The sequence below is a fragment of the Megascapheus bottae genome, chromosome 13, assembly GCF_031878675.1.
Source record: "Megascapheus bottae isolate mThoBot1 chromosome 13, mThoBot2.hap1, whole genome shotgun sequence".
Classification (NCBI taxonomy): Eukaryota; Metazoa; Chordata; class Mammalia; order Rodentia; family Geomyidae; genus Megascapheus; species Megascapheus bottae.
Genome location: NC_143521.1, coordinates 29994056 through 30018036, shown reverse-complemented (window position 1 = coordinate 30018036; position 23981 = coordinate 29994056). Strand labels below are relative to the sequence as shown.

At 37.2% G+C, this 23981-nt stretch overlaps 1 protein-coding gene across 7 annotated transcripts in view; it reads right to left on the bottom strand.

Annotated features, from left to right (window-relative positions):
- Nucleotides 1–23981, bottom strand: part of Clock (clock circadian regulator) — an 82388-nt gene that overhangs the window by 16538 nt on the left and 41869 nt on the right. For 6 of the 7 annotated variants that reach the window (XR_016537391.1, XM_090343578.1, XM_090343577.1 and 3 more), the window contains 11 exons: nucleotides 19440–19529; nucleotides 13868–13988; nucleotides 12407–12520; nucleotides 12154–12272; nucleotides 10316–10398; nucleotides 10041–10147; nucleotides 8402–8549; nucleotides 7734–7809; nucleotides 2874–3015; nucleotides 1392–1492; nucleotides 739–828 (listed from right to left, as the gene is read on the bottom strand). Coding sequence is in view for 6 of the 7 variants with exons in the window: in XM_090343578.1 (XP_090199704.1) it covers nucleotides 739–828; nucleotides 1392–1492; nucleotides 2874–3015; nucleotides 7734–7809; nucleotides 8402–8549; nucleotides 10041–10147; nucleotides 10316–10398; nucleotides 12154–12272; nucleotides 12407–12520; nucleotides 13868–13988; nucleotides 19440–19529 (1191 nt within the window). In the remaining variant the exon portion in view is untranslated. The remainder of the gene's footprint in view (nucleotides 1–738; nucleotides 829–1391; nucleotides 1493–2873; nucleotides 3016–7733; nucleotides 7810–8401; nucleotides 8550–10040; nucleotides 10148–10315; nucleotides 10399–12153; nucleotides 12273–12406; nucleotides 12521–13867; nucleotides 13989–19439; nucleotides 19530–23981) is intronic. The other variant, XM_090343582.1, reaches the window with a different exon arrangement.

Sequence of the window (23981 nt, the reverse complement as noted above, 5' to 3'; positions counted from 1 at the left end):
CCGAGTTCAAGCCCCATGACCCACAGGAAAAAAAAAAAAAACTAAAGAAAAAAAGAAAAGTAGAAACAGAACATAGGACAAGAAATCACAGAACAATGAGTAAAGTGTTTGGCCTTATTAGTGAATGAAACTGAGATCTGAATGCTCACTATATATAACATAGTACATATTATTTAAAATGTTTAAGAAATGCTTACTCAGTATCTGAGATTAAAGGGAAAATTGTGAGGAAAGTATTTCTGTATATTTACATAAAATTTTGTCAAATTTTGTTTATAATACTTTGTAATGTTTTTTTTTCCCCAGAGCTGAGGACCGAACTTAAGGCCTTGCATTTGCCAGGCAAGGCTCTTCCACTGAGCTAAATTCCCAGCCCCTTATAATGTTATATATATGAATTTATATGAATTAATATATAAACAAAGTTACTCCATTCTCCCAATCCCCTCTGGAAGAACAAAATGAATAGTTACATCTTTAGTATCTTCATAACTATGTGCTTTTCAATAAGAGGTTCATTTATGGCATATTAATGAGGATAATGTTCAAGATTATCATGACTCCTGAAAGATCAGTACTACAGCCCTATCCACTAAGGGCTAATGTACCCATAATTGTAACAAATGAAAATGTACCTTGAGACCTCCAATTAAGATTCACTGAGTCTATAAACACACATATTCATATTAGCTTTAAAGCAACTTATCACTTGTAAATGTTCATCTAAAACAAAAATACCTGGGACATGCCTTGTGGAATTGGTAAATTTGCAGGTTGAGACATCACTGGCTGTGTTATTGATGGACCAACAGACTGAGAATTTACAGACTGGAAGTAAAATAGAAGAAAATTTTAAGTGATACTCATTCCTGTGTAAGACTACTAGAAATATCACCATGGTATATTTAGCACTGAACTTAATTTGCTTTACATTTTTGTTAGTTGTGTCCAAGTATGGCTCCCTTTCCACACCCTATCTATCTATCTATCTATCTATCTATCTATCTATCTATCTATCTATCTATCCATCCATCCATCCATCCATCCATCCAGGCAAACACGCTATCATAGGCTATATCCACTACTATCTTTTATCTTCCACAGCACTTAGCAGATATGTTACATGTGTGTTCAATGAACATTGGCTGGACTAAACTGGTATTGGCTGGAATAATTGATATTTGAAGATAGGATGGCTCTCCACCATCAGCTTTTTGTATCTGAAAAAAAGGTTGGCATCTTACCTTAAAAATAATGTTACTTCTATGTATGAGAGCAAAAAACCAGATTTTTATAGAAAGGGAAAATATACCAATACATTTTTGAAAAATTAGGTTAAATTTTCCCTTTTAATAATATTTAGTCCAAAAAATATTAACTGAAGAGCTTACCTGACTGCTAAATGATGATCTCCGCCGGGCCATCTTTTCATGCGCTGGTAAATGCTGTCTAGGAGGAGTGGTAGTATCTGTCGGGATCTTAGTTGGTGTTGCTGAAGTTAGTCAACAAACCAGAACAGCATTAGTACTTACAAACAGTTTCCAAAGAGTAATCTTACATGATATACTTCAGTGAATAACCATTTTTTTGAGTTTACAGATAATTCAAGAAAAAGTAAAGTTATAATGACTATAAGACTCATTTTAACTATTTCTTTTTTGCTCATTTTGAGGCTTGAAGTCAGGTGCTTATACTCACTCAGCATTTTTGTTCCTGGCTGGTGCTCTATCTTTTGAAGCATGTCTCCAACCTGGCCTTTGATTAGTTGGAGATGAAGTCTTGCAGACAGTTTCTGTCTGGCTAGCTTTTTTTTTTTTTGCCAGTACTGGGGCTTGGACTCAGAGCCTGAGCACTGTCCTGGGACATTACACAAGGCTAGTGTTCTACCACTTGAGCCACAACACCACTTCTGGTTTTTTCTGTGTATGTCTGAGGAATCAAACCCAGGTCTTCATGCATGCTAGGCAAGCACTATACCACTAGGCCAAACTCCCAGTACCTGTTTGGCTAGCTTATGCACCTGAACCTTCAGATCTTAGCCTTTTGCGTCCCTAGGATGACTGGTGCTAGCCATTGATACCTAGTCAATGATTTTTCTTTTCTTAAGGACAAAGAAAATATTTGAAACAGGGAACTTTGAATATAGAAAAAGTTACTCTATAGTCAATCCCTCAATATCCACAAAAGACTTGTGGTCACCAAAATCCATGAATGCTGAAGTCTCTTATAAAAAATGGCAGAAATGGTGCTGTGGCTAAGTGGTAGAGTTCTAGCCTTGAGAAAATCCAAGGACAGTGCTCAGGCCCTGAGCTCAAACCCAGGGCTGGCAAAAAAAAGGTAATTATGCAAGTCTTCAAAAAGATACTAAAATTTCAAAGAACAACACTTGGGGATGGGAGTTTGTCCTAGTGATAAGAGTGCCTGCCTAGCAAGCATGAAGACCTGGGCTCGATTCCTTGGTACTACATACATAGAAAAAGCCAGAAATGGTACTGTGACTCAAGTGGTAGAGCTCTAGCCTTGAGAAAGTCTAAGGAGAGTGCTTGGGCCCTGAGCTCAATCCCTGGGATTGGCAAAAAAAAAAAAAAAATACTTAATGATTTTATAGTAAAAAGGAAGAGTAAATTACTTTGCTTGGAGTGGTGGTTAAAATGTTAAGAAATGACATTATTACTTACATATTTTATAGACTACTTGATTTTTTACTTCTTTGCTATAGCAATTTGTCTTTTACTCAGTGGAAAGATAAATATGTTCTTCAAGATATAAAACTGTAAATAAGTATTTGATTTTAAAAAATGCTGGTGTCTGTAACATAAGCAATTTAGATGTACCCTCCTTAAGGAGGTCTACTCTCAAGCTACAGTACTCACAGGAAGGGTCTGACACTGCTGTATGAGATGATTTCCTTGAACTCCGGGAGGATGCAGAAGGGGTTGGGCTGTGATCAAACCTTTCCAATGCTTCCTTGAGACTGACTGTGTTTATGCGATTATCAGACCCAGAATCTTGACTCTAAAAAGAGAGAGAAAAATAATGGTTTTCCTTGTAGTTCACTTCATAAATCTCAAATCAGCAATACTGTTTGCTACCAGTGAAATAAAAATTCAGTTTTTACCTATAGCAAGGTGATTGTCTATGTAAGTATTAGAAAAAGAAGTGGAAGTTTGTTTTTTTTTTTCAATAGTGTAAAAATAAAAGTTTGGGGGCTGGGAGTTTAGCCTAGTGGTAGAATGCTTACCTTGCATGCACAAAGACCCAGGTTCGATTCCTTGGTACCATATAAATAGTAAAAAAAAAAAAAAAGCTGGAAGTGGTGCTGAGGCTCAAGTGGTAGAGCGCTAGCTTTGAGAAAGTCCAAGGACAGTGCTCAGGCCTTGACCTCAAGCCCAGGACTGGCAAATAAATAAATAAAATAAAAGTTTTCAGCCAGGCACAGTGGCTCACGCCTGTAAACCTAGCCACTCAGGAAGCTGAGATCTGAGGATCACGGTTCAAAGCCAGCCCAGGCACTAAAGTCCACAAGACTCTTATCTCCAAATAACCACTAGAAAATCAGAAGTGGCACTTGGCTAGCGGGGTAGGATAGTAGCCAGGAACAGTGCCCAAGTCCAGAGTTCAAATCCCACGACTGACAATAAATAAAATAATAAATGTATGTACGTATGTTTTGATTTTGTTATAGAAAAGATGGATTGTCTTACATCATGTACAACAATATAAAATGGGTCAAAGACCTAATTATTAAGAGCTAAAACTGTTACATTCTTGAAGAACACATATAAATGCCAGTAAGCACATGAAAAAGTGCCTAACCTCACTATCTTGAGAAATGCAAATTAAAAACCACAGACACTGTATCATGCTTATTAGAATGAGAAAATAAACAGTGTTGGTAAGGATGTGATAAAATTAAAACTCTTGTTGCTTGACAATGGAAATGTCAAAATGGTATAGCCTCTGTGGAAGACAGTATGGCAGTTTCACCACAAATGCAGAACTTGTATATAATCAGGATTCTATTTCTTAGTACATACTTGAAAATAGGGACTCAGACAGATACTTTTATACCCATATTTATAGAGGCATTACTCAAAAGGACAAAAAGGTAATCAAGTATCTACTGATTGATGAATGAACAGGCAAAATGTAGTCTGCATGTGCACGTGTACACACACAGAGGAGATATTAAACATTACAGGGGCCTTTTAAAAAAACAAAGGAGCTGGGCACAGTGGCTCACACCTGTAATCCTAGCTACTTAGGAGGCTGAGATCTGAGGCTGGTGGTTCAAAGCCAGCCCGACACTAAAGAATGTGAGACTCTTATCTCCAATTAATTACTAAAACAACAACAACAAAAAAACAGCAAATGGGGCTGTGGCTCAAGCCTTGTGCTGAAGAGCTCAGGGACAGCATCCAGGCCCAGAGTTCAAGCCCCATGACCCACAAAAAGACAAAAACAAAACAAAACAAAGGCAACACAACAACAACAAAAAAGGGAATTCTGATAAACCCTGATATCATACCAATAGAAATAAGCCAGTGATAAAAAGATACTGTGTGTTCTACTTTAAAAAAAAAAGCCAGGCACTGGTACCTCATGCCTGCAATCCTAGCAGCTCAGGAGGCTAAGATCTGAGGACTGTGGCTCAAAGCCAGTCCGGCAAGAAGTTGGAAGTCCATGAGACTCTTACCTCCATTTAACCATCTGAAAACCAAAACCAGAATTGGAAGTTGCACTGTGGCTCAAGTGGTAGAGATCTAGCTTTCAAGCTCAGGGATAGCACCCAGGCCCGCCCACAACTGACAAACAACAACAACAAACAAACAAACAAACAACAACAACAAAAGTAAAATGGTGGTTGTCAAGAGGTGAGGGGAAAGGGAAATGTGGATTTGTTTAATGGAGTAGGAAGATTGTTTGGAAAAATGAAAATGTTCTGGGCATAGTTGGTGGTGATAGGTATATAACAAGGAGAAGGTACTTAATGATGCTGAAGTATATGCTTAGAATTGGTAAAATGGTGATCTTCACATTAAAGGAAAACAGAGTACAGATGGCATTTTAGTTTATTTCAAAGTACTTCAACCATCTCTGGACCTTAACATTTCAAGGCTGAAAGTCTCTACTCCAATTCCGACCTTATCTCTAAAATTTCAATAAGTAGATGAAACATCCAAGTATCCTATCCTAGCTTCCTAAGGATTCATTATTAATAATCTTTTACTTAACCTTACCTCAATCATTCAACCTCTACTTTGTCATCAACACTGTAGCACCTCTATAATTATCAACTGAAATGTCACTACAACCATACTTTTCTATTCTTCTACCTCACTTGCTCAAGGGTCCCTACAGCAGTAATTGTAGTTGGGCCAGGAGTTTGGCTTAGTGGTAGAGTGTTTGCCTAGCATGCCTGAAGACCGGGGTTCAATTCCTTGGTACAACATACACAGAAAAAAGCCAGAAGTGGTACTGTGGCTCAACTGGTAGAGCTCTAGCTTTGAGAAAAGCCAAGAACAGCACTCAGGCCCTGAGCCCAAGCCCAGGACTGGCAAAAAAAAAAAAAAAGAAGTAATTGTAGTTTACTTAAAAGTGATGACCAACTTCAAATGGACATTCAGTTCTAGGCAGCAATATTGTTAAGTGTTTCATTTTCCTATTCTTCACAAGTATTTCATGCCTTTGCATTGTTCTTAAACCTATATCCCTCTCTGCCTTGACTTATGTATAAGTTTTGGTCTCATTTATTTTCCAAAGATCTAAGCCTATCTGCAAACATTGCATGTATAGTAGTATACCAACTTTTTCTTCTACGTGAAGAGTCATGTACTCTGTTAAAGGCTCTCCGTGTGTAGCACTGAACAAGAAACAAGTAACTACTCTTCAGAGATGCTACATAAAAAGGAACAATATATGCCTACATATAAACACATACACATGAACAATATGATTTCACGAGATACTCAAGATATAAGGGGAAAAAGAGGAGCTATGTCATATTGAGCGGTCTTCTCTGTCCTAATTACCTTCTGTTCTTCATCTTTTCTAATTTGCCTACACTTCCCACTGTTTCCATCTGGCTTCAGTGTCCATAAATAACAAGCTACTCCATCTCTCCACCTCAGCTCTGAATAATCCTTCACTGGCTTGCTCTAATGAGAGCCCAGATTTCACTGGAGGATATCATTTTCCTTGTAAATGAGCATGCTTTCTCACAAACCACAAACTCTCAACCACATCTCTATAGGTAGAAGAGCAGTCCTACTACTGGTTCCCTGTGTTCCTTCCCTAAATTCAGTTCTGACACTCACATTACCACACTACGAAGCATTACCCTCATTGCAGTCATGTACTGAACCAATAGTCACTTCAGAGCAAGTTTCTGAAATAAATTTTAGCTCCTGGCTCAGTATTTTCCACATTAACTCTTTATCCCAAAACTATCTGTAGCACATATTCCATACTATGATCTCTCTCTTCCTTGGGATATTTTCCCAAGATCTGACCTCTACTAGTCCTCAGTCACTGAGTCGTAGTCATACGTAGAAGTTGCTACCAATAAGAAAAAAACCTGTCCATACTATCAATTCAAACATCCTGTTTTCTGTCCCTTCTCATATTTCCTTCATGCCAGTTAATTTTTTTATTTTTATTTTGCCAGTCCTGGCTTTGAACTCAGGGTCTGAGCACTGTCCTTGGGCTTTCTCAAGGCTAGGGCTCTACAACTTGAGCCATAGCACCACTTTTGGCTTTTTCTATGTATGTGGTACCAAGGAACCAAACCCCAGTCTTCATACATGCTAGGCAAGCACTCTAACACTAGGCCAAATCCTGTTCCCCAGTTTAACCAATTTTTAACTTGTCCTGGACAGCTAAACAGGGCTGAAGAAATACAACAAGGTAACTGCTCTCCTTTCAAATGAATGACCAAGGGCACTCAAGTGGGCTCTTAAATCTGATTGCTTAGATCATTTACTTTTCAATCAATAAATTTATTTTTATTACCAATGTAATCCGACAGGAAAAGAATATTATAATAGTTTCATTCTTCCTATTTATTTCAATTTTGTATAATGTACACAAGGATGATATATGTAGGTATGCCTTTGTAATTTGTTTTTTTATAGTCTGTCTTGCTTTTGTAAATATTCTTTTACACAACCATTTAGTGCTTTTGCCTGTTTTATCAAGCCTCCAAAAACAACTCTCCCATCCCAATATGGCTGCTATCTCATTGAGAATACTGCCGCAAGCTCCCTCTACCAGTTCTGCCTAACTGCCAGGGGGTTTAACCAGCATTGCTATAAATGCCAAGCAATGTGATCAGGTGACACGTTTTAAGGAGTTGCAAACATATGCCTCATTACAAACATTTACCATAAATTTAAACTGAATAGAGGATAAAAGATACAAAATGACATAGACTGTGAAAATATAATACAAGCATATAGAGTAAATCACATTTCATGGTAAATTAATGACAGTTTAATAGGAGATCCATTATGTCTTTCACCTAATTACTGTTAAATGGCAGGATCTTCAATTCTTTAAAGAAACAAATGAGACTTTAAAATATTAAAAATGAAAGTAAATAGAAAAGTTTAATCACTGCCCTGTCACAACTGAGGAAATGAATTATTTTAAACATAACTTTTCTTAGACTTTGTGTTTCATTAGGAAGAAAATAAAAGAATTGAATACATTTTAAAAGATTGCAAGAAACATACTTTGTCAGCAGCTGTCTCAGGAAGAGACTCTTCAATGCCAAGCTCTCGTCGTCTTTCTGCCCTAACTTCTGCGTAACTACAAATGGAAAGAATTAGACTTTAGTTTTTGGTCAAGTCCTGAGTTCAAGCCACTACTGATAAAAAAACAGTTGCAGAAATGTGACCATTCAGTGTTTGGTATGGGTCTCACTTGCTCATCACTAATTCTGAACTTATTTTTTGTGTGTCACACAAAGATAACATTATATATATTTATATATATGTATATAACATATACATATATATTACACACACACACATATATAGTGTATGGTCTTAATTTGCATTTTCATGTATTTTTGTCTAAATGATCTAAAACTATAAAATACATAAAAAAAGGAGGCACCTTGCTTATCTATTCCAGTTTTCCCTTTGCAAGACTGACTTTGGTACATAAATGACAGTATAAGTAATGCCGTAAAACATAAAACTGAAACTCATGAAGAACATTATATAACCACCCAGTATCTATATATCTTTATACAATGCCCATAAATAAAATTAAAAAGATATTTAATGGATATATTTAGAATTGGAAAAAGATCACTTTGTCAATGACCAAGTCATGCATTAAAAACTACATTATTAGATGTTACTGAGATTCAGAAATTTTTCAAATGAATTATTACCTTACTACAGTGTGAGTACAAACAATAAATTCTGGTCTTGAATTCCACTGATGGTAAGTGATGTAATAATGAGTTTGAAGCCAAATCCATTGTTGCCCTTTAGTCAGAAACCTATAATAACATGATTTGCCTTTCCCATATTGCATTACTAAGAAAAAGAAAAAAAATTTAATATGAATGTACATTATTAATCAAATGATCATTGTATTCAAACTGGGATATACAATTATATTTTTAGCTTTCCCAAAACATACAAAGTATCAATTATGAAAAACACTGTCTTAGCTAGGCCTGGTGGCACATGCCTGTAATCCTAGCTACTCAGAAAGCTGAGATCTGAAGATCTCAGTTCAAAGCCAACCCCCATACTACAGTCTGTGAGACTCTTAACTCTTGTTAATCACCAGAAAAATGAAAGTGGCACTGTGGCTCAAGGGGTAGGGTGGTAACCTTGAGCTGAAGAGCTCCAGGACTGCCCCCCCCACCAAAAAAAAAGTAAAGAAAAATACTGTCTTTAAAGCAATTCATTTTGGTTTTGATACAGGATGTAACTGTACAGTTCAGTTTTGAATTGAACTCCCTCAGTAGCCTGGGCGTTGATTTGTAATCCTACTTCCTTAATTCTCCTCAGAACTGAGATGTCTAGGCATAAAACATCACACCTGACAAGAAAATGCTATTCCTCGGGCGGGGAGTTTGGCCTAGTGGTTAAAGTGCTTGCCTAGCATGCATGAAGACCCGGGTTCGATTCCTCGGTACCATATATAGAAAAAAGCCGGAAGTGGTGCTGAGGCTCAAGTGGTAGAGCTGTAGCCTTGAGAAAGTCCAAGGACAGTGCTCAGGCCCTGAGCTCAAGCCCAGGACTGGCAAAAAAAAAAAAAAAAAAAAAAAAAAGAAAATGCTATTCCTCAAGCAATTAGGAGCTCTTTCTAGTCCAATTTTCTAGTTCATTATCACTGATTTCTACACTTTCTATACATCATTATGTTCCAAATACTCAAGGATTCAAATTATTGACATCTTCCTGCCTAGATATCTTGAGGAGAGTAACAATAAATAGGTAAGCTTGAGTATTTCTGCCACACATATTGTGAAGTACAGTGTCAGTGAGGAATTTCACCTTACATTCAAAACTAAACTCAAAAGCATTACAGTCTTTGAAGTAACTGTTAAGTGCAGATTTCCCAAAACATAATCTGTAGATTTTAAGTTCTGGCAACTTTTATCAAATTATTAAACAAAACCTGGAATCTGTGGTACTTCAGGAAACTTTATATATATATATATAATATATATATATAATTTTTTTTGTGGGTCATGGGCGTGAACTCTGGGTCTGGGGCACTGTCCCTGAGCTCTTCAGCTCAAGACTACTGCCCTACCCCTGAGACGCAGCCCCACTTATTGTTTTTTAGTGATTAATTGGAGATAAGAGTCTTACTTGCTTCAGTACCTGGGCTGGCTTTGAACTGCAACTCTCAGATCTCAGCCTCCTAACCAGCTAAGATTACAGGAATGAGCCACCACTCCCGGCTACATATTCATTTTTGTTAACAAGCACCTTTCAGTAACGGAACAAGATTTCTGTTGATATGATTTCAAATAGTTATTACAACCAAAAATACTAAAACCTACTTACAGTGCTCATGACATTTGGCCAGATTTTCTAGGTCATCCACATGGTAGTAATCGTAGCCCGATGTCCCCAAAACTTCAAATGGCAAATATCCTATTATTGGTGGTGCCCTAGTAAAACAGCATTATTACTTTTCCATCAAAGATTTCCAACTAGAAATTAATTAGGGGAGGGGCCTTTTTTTAAAGACGGGTTAAAAAACTCCTTTTTAAAAGCAGTTTGTCTTTAAGATAGTTATATGGTTATTATCTTTTTATGAATTTTAATAATGAAGTTACCTGTGATCTAGAAAAAGAAATTTCCATTCTAAACTATGTCTAGATGTAAACTCTTCATTGGGTTCTTCAACAGTACACATTTCCTACAAGTAAATTAACAATTAAAATTTGTAAGTATCTCATATCATTAGAAAAATCCTAAATAACATGAAGATAAAAAGTTATTCTTAAGTAACTTTTACCTAAATGAGTTTTCAACACTTTCCAATTTTCTGGTACTAAAAATATAGCATCGGGGCTGGAAGTTTGGCCTAGTGGTAGAGTGCTTGCGCCCAACGTGCACGAAGACATGGGTTCAATTCCTCAGTACCACATACATAAAAAAAGCCAGAGGTGGTGCTGCTGTGGCTCAAGTGGTAGAGCTTTACTCTTGAGGAAAGCCCAAGGACAGTGCTCAGGCCCTGAGTTCAAGGTCTAGAACTGTGTGTGTGTGTGTGTGTGTGTGTGTGTGTGTGTGTGTGTGTCCCTTTCCTCATTCTGTTATTGCTTCAGTCAGGAGGGAAAAAAAAAATTCATTTCTAGCTGCTTTATATTCCCGCTCACATGAATCCTAGACTCTTATCACATTCAATGACATTACATTCAATTTAATATGCCATTCTGTCTAAAATGACTTTCTGCCATACAGTGTAATAATTTAGAGCTGGGGCTTTGAAAGAAAAAAATTTAGATTCCCAGTTCTTGTTAGTTAAGATAGCACACTTTTTACAAATAACTTCGCTAAGACTCAGTTTCCTTATATACAGAATGATGAAGTATATAGCAAACAATAAGCACTCAAATGTTAACCACTGTGATTATTTCCTAATTCAAAATAAGTAGTGCCAAAATAAGTTCTGGGACTTGAATTCAGGGCCTGGGCACTGTCACTGAGCTTTTGTGTTTGAGGCTAGCACTCTTATCACTTGGGCCACAGCTCTACTTGCAGCTTTTTTGGTGTTTAGTCGGAGAAAAAGAGTCCACATACTTTCCTGCTCAGACTAACTATAAACCACAATCCTCAAACCTCAAGTTTTTCAATAGCTAGGGTTACAGGTGTACCAGCTGAACCGGTATACAGCATCCTCTTAAACAGCTAAGGTTACAGGTGTACCAACTGTACAGCACCCAGCTGATATCTCACAAATTTTAAATCTTAACCTGGCTTCCTGTCACTTCTATTGGTTTAACTAGTTGGTTTTCCTATTTTCCTACTAACCAAATTAATTCAAATTTTAAAGATAAATACAACAAGAGCCACTGGTACAAAAATAATCTTTTGAAAACTAACTAGTTTTTTGGACCTTAATTTTTTTGTTGTTGTTGGTAACAGGGCTTGAACTCAGGGTCTGGGTCCTGTGCCTGAGCTCTTTCACTCAAGGCTAGTGCTCTACCACTTTAAGCCACAGGTCCAATTCCTCAGTTTTCTAGTGGTTGGAGATAAATGGGTTTTGCTGCCTAGGGTTGGCTTTGAACAGTGATCCTCAGACTTCCTCCTCTAGAATAGTTGGGATTATAGGTATGAATGAGCCACTAGTGCCCACTAGCTGACCTTTGCTTTTAATGAAGATACTGAACTATTTATGATTTTTACAAGTTTGCATAAAAATAGAGCATTGTAGATATTAACCATTTTCACTGGTTAACTACAAAAACTAAAAGCTCAAGTTATTCAAGTTAGTAATTTTGTAACTCACTGTTTCAAAAAATATCATGGTCATGAATATATAATGACCTGGAGCCAGTCCTTCTTCAATGTTTATGGGAACTTTCAGTTAGAGGCAAAAAAAAATTACATAAAGAAAATTCTCATACTATGTACTAAAATCCTCCTTGAGCAATTAAAATGAGAAACATACCTTGATGAACTGAGGTGTAGCTAACCTGACAGTAGCTACAAAACAAACTCTATCTTCAAAAGAAGTCCTATGTGTGCGCTGTATAGTTCCTTCAAAACCATTATGTGCTGAAGTGGATACTAAAACAATAAGGAATTTAGTATTGGTTAATCCAATAAAAATCTATTTGTCTTTAGTATTCAAATATATATTTCTAAGGACTTAGAGAAATATCATGTCAAAATACATCGCAAAAGAAGCATTTTTAACTCACCACTATTTAAAGATTTGAAATTTCCTATAAATCTCACGTATTCATAGGTAGATGGTTCCTTTGGGTCTATTGTTCCTCGAAGCATATGACAACAGAATTCTAACTGATTTTTTGCTGAAATAAGTGATAAAAAGTTGAATAAGTTCACAATTATTTTTTCCCAACAGATACCTTCTTACATTTATTTAGACCATAAAAATTCAACACCTAGGTTACCTCACCTAGTACAAGAATCTTCTACTGTTTCTCCATTTCTCTGTAGTCCCTTTTTTCATTCTTCACTCTAATTTCAAATACACATTTTGCTTCTCATTCTAAAGATGGTATTTCCATCTCTACCTTGAGCAACCCTTCCTATTATTTGTCAAATCATGATCAAAGTCTTCCCTCTAATATCAGATTTGAGTGGTCTGCTGATCAGCGTTACACAAACTTCATTGTCCTGGCTTCTATTCTTTCAGCTCACTCTAAAAGTTATATATCCGCAAACGTGTATCTTTATATGACTCTGTATAAGCACATTTCTCAATTCTTAGTGTATTCGGAATTTGGAGCTACAAATAAAGAACCTCTCAGGAGAACAGATCCGTACGGTGAATCCAAAGGAATGTCTAAATACAGCATTCTGAGTTTCCTGATGGCAAGGACTGTTTTTCACTCTTCTTAGCATTTTTTATGATTTAGCACATCAAATATTTCCAATCAAACATTATATTATAAATTCTTTCTTTCTTTCTTTTTTTTTTTTTTGCCAGTCCTGGGTATGAGCTCAGGGCCTGAGCACTATCCCTGGATTTTCTCAAGACTAGGGCTCTATCCCTTGAGCCACAGTACCACTTCTGCCTTTTTTCTATGTATGTGGTACCAAGGAAGCCAACCCGGGTTTTCGTGCATGCTAGGCAAGCACTCTACCACTAGGCCAAACTCCCAGCCCCTAAATTCTTTTCTTTTGAAAATAATTTTAAGCCAGGTGCCAGTGGCTCACACTGGCTACTCAGGATTCTCAGAGCTCAGGCTAATTCTGAGCTCTGGCAAAGCCAGACTGGGCAGGAAAATCTATGAGACTCTTATCTCTAATTAGTTACCAAAAAAGCTGGAAGTGGAGCTATGGCTCAAGTGGTAGGGCTCTTGTCTTGAGCAAAAGCACTCAGGACATCTAGGTCCTGAGTTTAAGCCTTAAGACCAGTATCAAAATAAAAATGATAATAATAGTAATAATTTTAAAAGAACATAGTTAATTTCTATAGTTTGGCTAAAAACAATAAGGAAAATGAGAACACCCAATGTTAAACAGTTAAGATTTTATTTAAAAAACATATGGGGCTCTGTTTTTATGAAAATAGTAGTGTGCATAAAACAATACCGTATCTTACACATGTCTATGTTTTCCATAAACTTGCAAAAGTAGAATATAGTGGTACAAAACATAACATTTGAATTTTTGCTTAAGTTACTACTTACATTTTAAGTATTCAGGGGTTAAGGAATCACTTTCCAGCAGATGGGTAGAGAGTATTTTATAAACCTCAGAATGTTCCCCCTCTGGGATAAAATTAAATATACTCTGATCCACAAGATCAGACTGAAAAAAAATTAGTAATTCATTATTCAAGAGGCATTTATTTTCAAAGTATATAATCATTACTAAGAGAACATGATTAACTTTCCATTATGTTTGAAAACTAACAAGTGGGAAGTTACAAACTACACATCTAAACACAACAGAATGGATGGCTAGTGGAGTGGCTCAAGTAATAGAGAACTTACTCACTGAATGAACACAGGCCCTGAGTTCCCCCAAAAGCTTGAAATACAGAACTACACTAAATCTGAAAGCTTTAAACTATAAAAGGGTTAATTAAAAAGAGTTAATTTAAAAAATCTTCTCTACAAGACACAGCAATACTGTTGTTACATAATCATCCTATAAATGACTAGAAGAATTACCTATGGTAAGGCTGGGAATTTGGCCAAGTGGTAGAGTGCTAGCCTTGAGAAAGCCCAATGACAGTGCTCAGATCCTGAGTTCAAGCCCTGAGACTGGCAACAACAACAAAAAGTCACCTACAAGCTAAATGAGGTGATTTGACTTGGATGTTGTTTCAATTGTCCCATGTGTCCTTTTGTTATTATTCAACTTCCCCAGGCATTTAAACTATTATCTCACTGTGGGGGTTATGGGGTGGGGGAAGCCTTTCTTCAAAAGAGCCACTAGCAAGTTAAACATGAATGTGACAGTTCCTATCCTTAAGTAACAATGATAATAAAATTCCAACAAATTCAAAACTCTATGCACTCCAGTCTATTCTACTGGATTTCTCTGTATTTCCAAATTGCTCTGTGGAATTCTAAAATCCCAAAGGAAGAAGAGGCAAGGGTAGGGGAAATGAACAAAGGTAGTGAAAAGGAGTTGTGAAGATTGAACTGCATTCAATTAAACCAGTTCCATCTTTATTTTATAAAGATTGGTGGCTCACATCTACAATCCTAGCTACTCAGTAGGCTGAGAACTGAGGATAGAGGTTCAGAGCTAGCCCAGGTACTAAAGTCCATGATACTCTTACTTCTGATTAACCACCCAAAAAGTCAGAAGTGAAGCAGTAACTTAAATAACAGAGAGTTATCTATCCTTAAGCATAAAAGCTCCATGACTGGTAACCCCCCCCCCAAAAAAAAGCAAGAAAATAAACAAACAAAAGAAAAAATGGCTGGCACTGGTAGCTCATGCCTATAATCCTAGCTATTCAGGAAGTTGAGATCTGAGGATCATAGTTCTAAGGCAACCTGGGTAGGAAAGTCTGAGACTCTTATTTCCAATTAATCACCAGAAAACCAGAAGTGTAGCTCAGGTGGTAGAGAGCACTAGTTTTGAGTGCAAAGGCTCATGTACAATGCCAAGGCCCTGAGTTCAAGCCCCATGACCAACACAAATAGATCATTTCCTTAAAGAGCTCCACTGCTTGGAAACAAAAACAACAGGAATAAAACAGATGCAGGAGATGATGGGAAGTGAGAAGGAATGCTTTACTACTTACTATTCACTGTACAGACATAAGCCATACAATCACATTCTCTCATCTTCTATCTCATCTCATCTTCATCTCTCAGCTTTCATCTCATATTTCATCTCTTATCTTTCAAAGACCAATTCAAATTACTTCCATCAAAAAAATTCTCCTAACACCAAGCTTCACAATAAAAACAATAAAATTCCTTCAGTACTTACTACTATCACTCATGTCTCATTAAAAGGCATTTGTTATTTTAATATCTATGTCCTCTTGTCCTTTCCAACTACAGCAATTTGTCCTGCCCTTCATATATATAGTCCAGGAATTAACAATGGTTTGAGGTGTAGCCACATGAATATCTATATACATATACATATATATACATGCATCTACAAAAATATACACATACATATGTGTACACACACATATTCTTGTGGAAGACTGAAAAACCATCAGAAATGAAGGGATGAACTGAACTGATAAATTTTTATTCAAGCATGAATAAAAATTATTGAAGGGGCCAGGAACGTAGCCTAATGGTAGAGTGCTCACCTAGCACACATGAACCCCTGGGTTCGATTCCTTGGAACCACATGCACATAAAAAGCTGGAAGTGGCACTGTTGCTCAAGTGTCCAAGGACAGTGCCCAGGCCCTGAGTTCAAACCCCAGGACTGGCAAAAAAAAAAATATTGAAAATGGTCTTTCACTGACATTGAAGTATCATACAGGTACTAACAGGAATGCAAAGAGTAGTCTGGACAAAAATCAATAGTTAAGAACAAAAATTTTCATTTCAAGAATGATTATAGCAGGGCTCACACCTGCCTGTAATCCCAGCTACTCAGGAAGCCGAGATTTGAGGATCTTGGTTCAAAGCCAGCCTGGGCACTAAAGACCTTGAAATTCTTATCTCTAATTAACCATTAGAAAACCAGAAGTAGCACTGTAGCTCAAGAGGTAGGGTGGAAACCCTGAGCTGAAGAGCTCAGGGGGATAACACCCCAGCCCAGAGCTCAACTCCCACAAGGGACCAAAAAAAAAAAAAAAAAAAAGTGATTATATTTTCTAATGCTATTTATTCCTATCAGGATTTGCTTTTAATTGTAACTACTTCCCTCAGTCATGATTCAGCCTACTTCACCCTTGCTTTTCTATCTACAAATTTACTGGGTTTCCTATTCAAAGTTAAGAATATGAATGGCATGATCCTAAGCAGCACTTCTCCAAATTCTAGTTCATTTCTTCTCATGATTAGTGTCAACTTTCCCATCTAGCATAAGGCTAGTCATGTTCTAATAACATCGACTTAATACCCAAACACAATTCAAAATTCAAACAGAAGAAAACAGTAGCTATTTTTCCTCTCTAGCATTTTCATGAAGAAGAAATGAAAGCAAGAATAAAAGGGTGACATTAAGATATACTGTACTTTTAAGCTCACATGTTGGATTGAAACCCTTTTGTACAACTACTTACAAATATGGTTGTGTGTTTACTAGGCAGGTGCTTGACCACTGAGCCACATCTCCAGCTTTTCTTGCACTAATTATTTTTAAGATAGGGGTCTTGCTTCCTGCCTGGCAGGAAGACTATGCCATGTCTATTTTAGACGTCCTGTGATAGCTGAGATGATCCAGCTTCTTGATATTGAGATAAGAGACTCATGGACTTTTCTGGAGCTAGGCTGGCCTGCAATGGAGATCCTCCTGAACTCAGCCCCCAAAGGGGGAAGACAAGTGTATGGCACTGAACTCAGCTATTGGTTGAAAAGGGTATGCCTGGGCTAGCCTCAAACTATCATCTTTTCCATCTCACCTCCTATATACCTAGGATTATAGATGTGAGCCACTTGTGCCTGGCTTTGGAAATAATGTATTTTAAAACAACTGTACTCCTCATTTACAGGCAATAGGGGCAAAAATTCTGACTCACCCACCCCAAATTGGCCTTCATTATCATATAACTACTCAAACATTCAAAATCATGTTTTTACATACCACTTTTAGACATCAAACTTATCACTTACTATTTGAACCCACTGAGAAAGCAAGCTTCTAGAAAAGCAGCTATTTTCTATATGAATTAAAAAATTGCCCTTTTATAGTTTGTCCTTTTAGGTATGGTGTATAAGATATGAAGTTCTAGAGTAACTACTTTTTAGGTGTTTTGTTTTGGCTAGTACAGCTTTTTTTTTTTTTTTTTTTTTTTGCCAGTCCTGGGCTTGAGCTCAGGGCCTGAGCGCTGTCCTTGGACTTTCTCAAGGCTAGAGCTCTACCACTTGAGCCTCAGCACCACTTCCGGCTTTTCTGTATATATGTGGTACCAAGGAATCGAACCTGGGTCTTTGTGCATGCTAGGCAAGCACTTTAACCACTAGGCCAAACTCCCGGCCCCGCTAGTACAGCTTTTTATGATTTTTTTTTCTCAGTACTGGGGCTTGAACCCTCGATCTCCCATTCAGTTTTTTCATTTACACGATGCTCATTCACTTGAGCCATGCCTCAATTTACAGCTTTTTCTAGTTAATTAGAGATAAGTCTCCTGGGTTTGTCTGCCAGGCACTGGCTTTGAAGCTCAATTGTAAGAGCTCAACCTCCTAAGTAGCTAGGATTACAGATGTGAGCCACCAGTACAGGCTTTCTTTTCAGTATTTTAAAAAGAGATATAAACAAAGCAGTTTATCTTGTATTGTCTTAAATTTTCAAAGAAAACAAGCATTTTAAGAAAAAAATTAAACATATTATTTATACCAAAGTATCATCTTAGATAATATTAAAGTAAAATTACATATGAATTTTAAAAGTGATCAAGCTGTGCAGTGGTGGTTTATGTCTGAAATCCTAGCTCTCAGGAGGAGGCTGAGATCAGAGGACTACAGTTCACAACCAGTCTGGGCAGGAAAGACTATGAGACTCTTATCTCTAGTTAACCACCAGAAAAACCAGAAGTGGAGCTATGGCTCAAAGTGGTATAGCACTACTCTTCAGCAAAAGAGCTCAGGGATAACATGCAGACCTTGAGTTCAAGCCTGACCGATTAGCCAAAAAAAGCTGTAAATGAAGCTGTGGCCCAAGTGGTACAGAGCTAGCCTTCAGCAGAAAATTTCAGGGACATCATACAGGTCCTGTATGAAAAAGTAAATATAAAAATGATTACTTGTTGGGCCAGGAGTTTGGCATAGTGATAAAGTGCCTGCCTAGCAAGCAGGAAGACCCAGGTTTGATTCATTGATACCACATACATAGAAAAAGCCAGAAATGGTGATGTGGCTCAAGTGGTAGAGCACTTGAGAAAGCCCAAAGACAGTGTTCAGGCCTTGAGGTCAAGCCCCAGGACTAGAAAAAAAAAAATGATTAACTGCAGTAGAGCATGTTCAGTACAAAGTGGAAATATACAATTCATCAACTGAAGAAAAATCATACGCTTACTAATTTTTTGTGTTTTTACAAGTCATTCTTTTGAGAAAATTATTTCTAGTTTCCTTAGCAATAAGTATCTCAGGAAAAATTATTTGGGGGATACCATTAGTGTTTAAAACCTTTCTCCTGTTGATAAAAAGAAAACACTGAAGAGTTAGGATTAGAAAAGAAAGAAAGAACTTAGGTTAAAATGGCACAATGATAACACAAAGCTCTGCATGGAGTTTCAGCTCTATTCCTCAATCACTATTCAGCATTGCTCTCAAGGTACATTGCTTTAAGAAATATTTACATTAGCCAAGCACAGTGGCTCACGCCTGTAATCCTGGCTACTCAGAAGGCTGAGATCTGGGGATCTCAGTTCAAAACCAGCATGGGCACGGCACAAAAGACCTGGCAAGACCGTGACAATCTTTATTTCCAATTAACCACAAGAAAACCAGAAGTGGTGCTATGGCTCAACATGGTAGAGTGGTATACTTGAGCTGAAGAGCTCAGGGACAGCATCCAGGCCCAGAGTTCAAGCCCCCTTGTCTAACAAAAAAGAAATATTTAGAGTAGACATTAAATAATAAGGATATTGTTAGATTTTTATACTTACTGGCAATTGTTCAAGTAATGAAGTTACACTCTCAGATACATATATTATACTTCCATCTGTCATGATTGCTAAAAAAAAACCATCAAGAGCCTGAAATTAAACACAATGTTCAAGTTAAGTGAAAAAGTGTTTCACAGGACAGAAATAAGAAAAATGTCAGTGAATTGATTCGGAAATACACAGAGTACTGTTCGAATACTGTGCTTTTTTCTTTATTGTATGTTAGTACGTTATTTCTATGCATCTTTAAAAAGTTCTGAGGGAGGCAAAACACTCCTTAGGGGGTCTACTTGATAGCTTGTTTCAAAAGACACTTAATGTTCTGCTTTTAGATATAGTCCTGTATGGCTTCCTATATGGCCTTTTTTTTTTTTTTTTTTCCAGTCCTAGGCTTGAGCTCAGGGCCTGAGCACTGTCCTTGGAATTTCTCAAGGCTAGAGCTCTACAACGTGAGCCTCAGCATCACTTCCGGCTTTTTTCTACGTATATGGTACGGAGGAATCAAACCTGGGTCTTCATTCGTGCTACACAAGCACTCTACCACTAGGCTTAAACTCCCGCCCCCCCTGTATGACTTTTTGAATATGCTCTTATGTCCACGGTACATGTACAACCAATAACATGCCTTAGACGTAGGAGAGAACATGATCATCATTTTAGAAATTTTAACAGAAAAGTATAGGTCTGCTGTGTAAGGAGATAAACGAGAAAGAGTAAACAGAGCAACAGGAAATTAAGCCGGTAAGAGAGCCAGACTATGAGGGGCCTTGAATTCCAGATTAGGATATAAAGTCTTTATATACACTGGGAAACCGACAGAAGATTTTAGAATAAGTGGGTATGTGTGCTTCAGTGTAAGTAGTCTGAAAAGTCTATTAAAACTACTAAAATGGATTTAGAACAGAAAATTGAGTCATAGAAATATGACTTTTGGGATAATTAGGCAAACTGATGGGAATCTGAACAAAGTTCATAGCAATGGGAAAAGAGGAGAAAGGATTAGCTAAACACTGAGCAATGTTAACTTTCTCAGCAGTAATATTAGAGCAGGGACCCAGAGTTAATAATAATAAAACAATCCTATCCTTCATACTTTTCAGGACATTTTTATTTGAGAATCCTAAGAGCTGAAGAAATAAGACCCGAAGAAAGAAGCATGCCAAACACAAATCCTCAGAAGAATTACCTACATACTGAGATGAGATGAAGGAAAAAACCTAGAGAAATAAGACTGAACATGTCGGTAGTCAATGGCACAGAGTAAGGTCATTGAGGAAGAAGATGGGGTGGTTCAATCAATGCACAATGAGTTTACTCTAGGACAAGGAATAAAAAAGTGAGAAGTGAATTTTGGTGATTTTTAAAAAAAAATAGTGAGGTCTGTAGGGAGGCAAGAGTTTAGTGTGGGCAGATGGCCAAAAACTATAACCCAATCATTTATAAACTTTAAAAGAAAGGGCAACAGTTTTTGTTGTTGTTGTAGTTGCCGTTCCTGGGGCTTGAACTCAGGGCCTGGGCACTGTCCTTGAATATGTTTTGCTCAAGGCTAGCGCTCTGTCTTTTTCTGAGTATGTGGTACTGAGGAATCGAACCCAGGGCCTCATGCATGGTAGGTGAGCACTCTACCACTAGACCACACTCCTGGCCGAGGACAACACTTTTAAAGGGACCAAATATCAAGGGAACACATTAAAAAATGAGACAAAACAAAAAGGTCAATAAGTATACTGGCAAGCTAAAGGAAAGAAGACCCAGTGAATAAACTGAAGATAATTTCTTAATTATAAAGAACTCTTTTAAAGGATATTTCTTGTTAGTCAAGAACCTAACACATGTGCAGCACAGGCGAGGAGCACTTGTAGTGTATAAATTATGAACCTGAGAATGAAAGTATCTCTCATTAATTGTAAGTAGTTTACAGAAAAAAAGTACTTTCTCTTCTACTGAAGAAGAGATGTCAATATTAGAGAGAGTGAATCTACACTGAGGAGATGTTTATCTTGTAGAACAGCTCAAACAAACTTCAGATAATGGAGGAGAACAGACATTTTTTGCTGTTGTTTGGCAGTCTTGGGGCTTGAACACAGGGCCTGAGCACTGCCCTTGGCCTTTCTCAAGGCTAGAGCTCTACCACTTGAGTCACAGTACCACTTTCAGCTTTTTTAATGCATGTGATATTATGCAACTGAACCCAGATCTTCATGCATTCTAAGCAAGAATTCTTAACACTAGGCCAAATTCCCAGCCCTGAAATCTTGTAATTTATGCCAACTCATATATTAGTAGAGGCTTAGTAAAGACTTCATTAGTATTCTGTGTTAATAATATATTATTATTCTATCAGTAATTATTATTACTATTTTGAATAGTAAATCTATTCAAGTTTGGCCTAGTGGTAGAGTGCTTGCCTAGCATTCAGGAAGGCCTGGGTTCGATTCCTTAGTACCACATACATAGAAAAAGCCAGAATTAGTGCTGTGGCTCAAGTGGTAGAGTGCTGGCCTTGAGAAAGCCCAAGGCCAATGCTCAGGCCCTGACTTCAAGTCCCAGGACTGGAATAGAAAAAAAAAGGAAAAGAAATTCGGATCCAGGCATCCTTTGAGAAGAGGGACATAATTTCCCATGAAGGTAGTGGTACATTAAAACTAAAGGGCTATTGAAGATTATAAAGAATGGAATGAGACAGAGGACATTTTTGCTCCACAGCTAAAACGAGAACTTACCCTGCCTCCCTTAAATAAAGAAAAAGTTTCATTAATTAAAAACTCTGTATTTTCTTATTTAGTATCTACTCAACACACAATAGAGATTAGTTTTGGAAAATTGTCAATGAACATTCTTGGAAAACAACAGAAGTTCGTTGTGGAGTTTTAGCAGACATAAAGCATTAGCTCTTTCCTTGAAGACTATGAGCTGAGCTAAATGATCCAATCAAGATCTTACCTAGCAGCTACAACTAGATTTAAAATTCTGCTAAAATGGTAAAAAGCCTGCTTATACGTAGTCTGAGCAACACAATCAACCAACACTGACACAACTAGGTTATGTTCTAGCCAAATAAACTTCTCCAAAACGAAACCAGTTTTATTTTATAAAAAAAAATAGTTGTAAGTTATGAATCAAAACTTTTCACATAGCCAAGTGCCAGTGGCTCATGCCTGTAGTCCTAGATAATCAGGAGGCTGAGATCTGAGGATCTAGGTTCAAAGTCAGCCCCGAGCCCAGGAACAAAAGCCTATGAGACTCTTATCGCCAATTAACTACCAGAAAACCAGAAGTGGCAAGTGGCGCTGTGGCTCAAGGGGTAGGGCAGTAGCCTCGAGCTGAAGAGCTCAGATATAGCGCCCAGGCCCATAGTTCAAGCCCTAAGTCTGACCAAAAATAAATAAAAATAAATAAATAAATAAATAAAAACACCCTTTCATATCCAACAGAAAATTTGGAAAGATTTAATTAAGTTGTAAAATCTGAACAAAACCCTAGATTCAAAGTATAATATATTTCACATGTCCTTCATGATGTCATATTCACACTAAGATATATTTCGTTGTAAATATTAAAATTCAAAAATCATATTAAGTACAATACTTTTGTGAATGTGAACTTAAAATTCAAGAGGACAGCCGACGCCAGTGGCTCATGCCTGTAATCCTAGCTACTCAGGAGGCTGAGATCTGAGAATCAAGGTTCAAAGCCAGCCCAAGCACAAAAGGACCTGAGACTCTTATCTCCAATTAATCTCTAGAAAACAGGAAGTAGGGCTTGGCCCAAGGGTAGGGCGATAGTCTTGAGCTAAAGAGTTCAGAGACAGTGCCCATACTGAGTTCAAGCCCCATGACACACACACCAAAAAAAAAAAAAAAAAATCAAGAGGCCAATCATGAGGATTATTTTATATTTTCAGAATTTTAATATAACTTTTGTTATAAATAATGTCAGCATGTCTAAAATATTTTACTTATTTTTTCCCTTGGTATCTACCTATGTATATGCAATATTTTTCATAGCAATTAATGCTTGAATTATAAAAAAGTGAAGATAATGCATGCATGTTTAGATTACTAATAAGACCAGTATTTACTTACATTAATATTATTCATAAATCAGAGTAGGTAATTATACTTTTTAAGTTTATAGTAAATTTTCCATTCCATTAAAACAAAATAAGACTGGGCACGGTGGCTCATACCTATAATCCTAGCTATTCAGGGGGCTGAGATTTGAGGATCATGATTCAAAGCCAGCCCGGACACTAAAGTCTGTGAGACTCTAATCTCCAATGAGCCTAGAAAACCAGAAGTGAGGTTGTGGCTCAAGGGATAGGGCAGTAACTTTGCGCTGAAGGGCTTAGGGAGAATGCCCAGGCCCAGAGTTCAAGTTAGCCTACCATGAACAGAAGGTCTTACCAAACAACTACAGTATTTACCATAAAATAAAAACTAAGAATCATTTCCTTTCTGTTGTAAATATTAGCGTGTCTATACTCTTATAAATATTACTACATGTATCTCTAAACAGATACTTTTTGATTATGTCAAACTA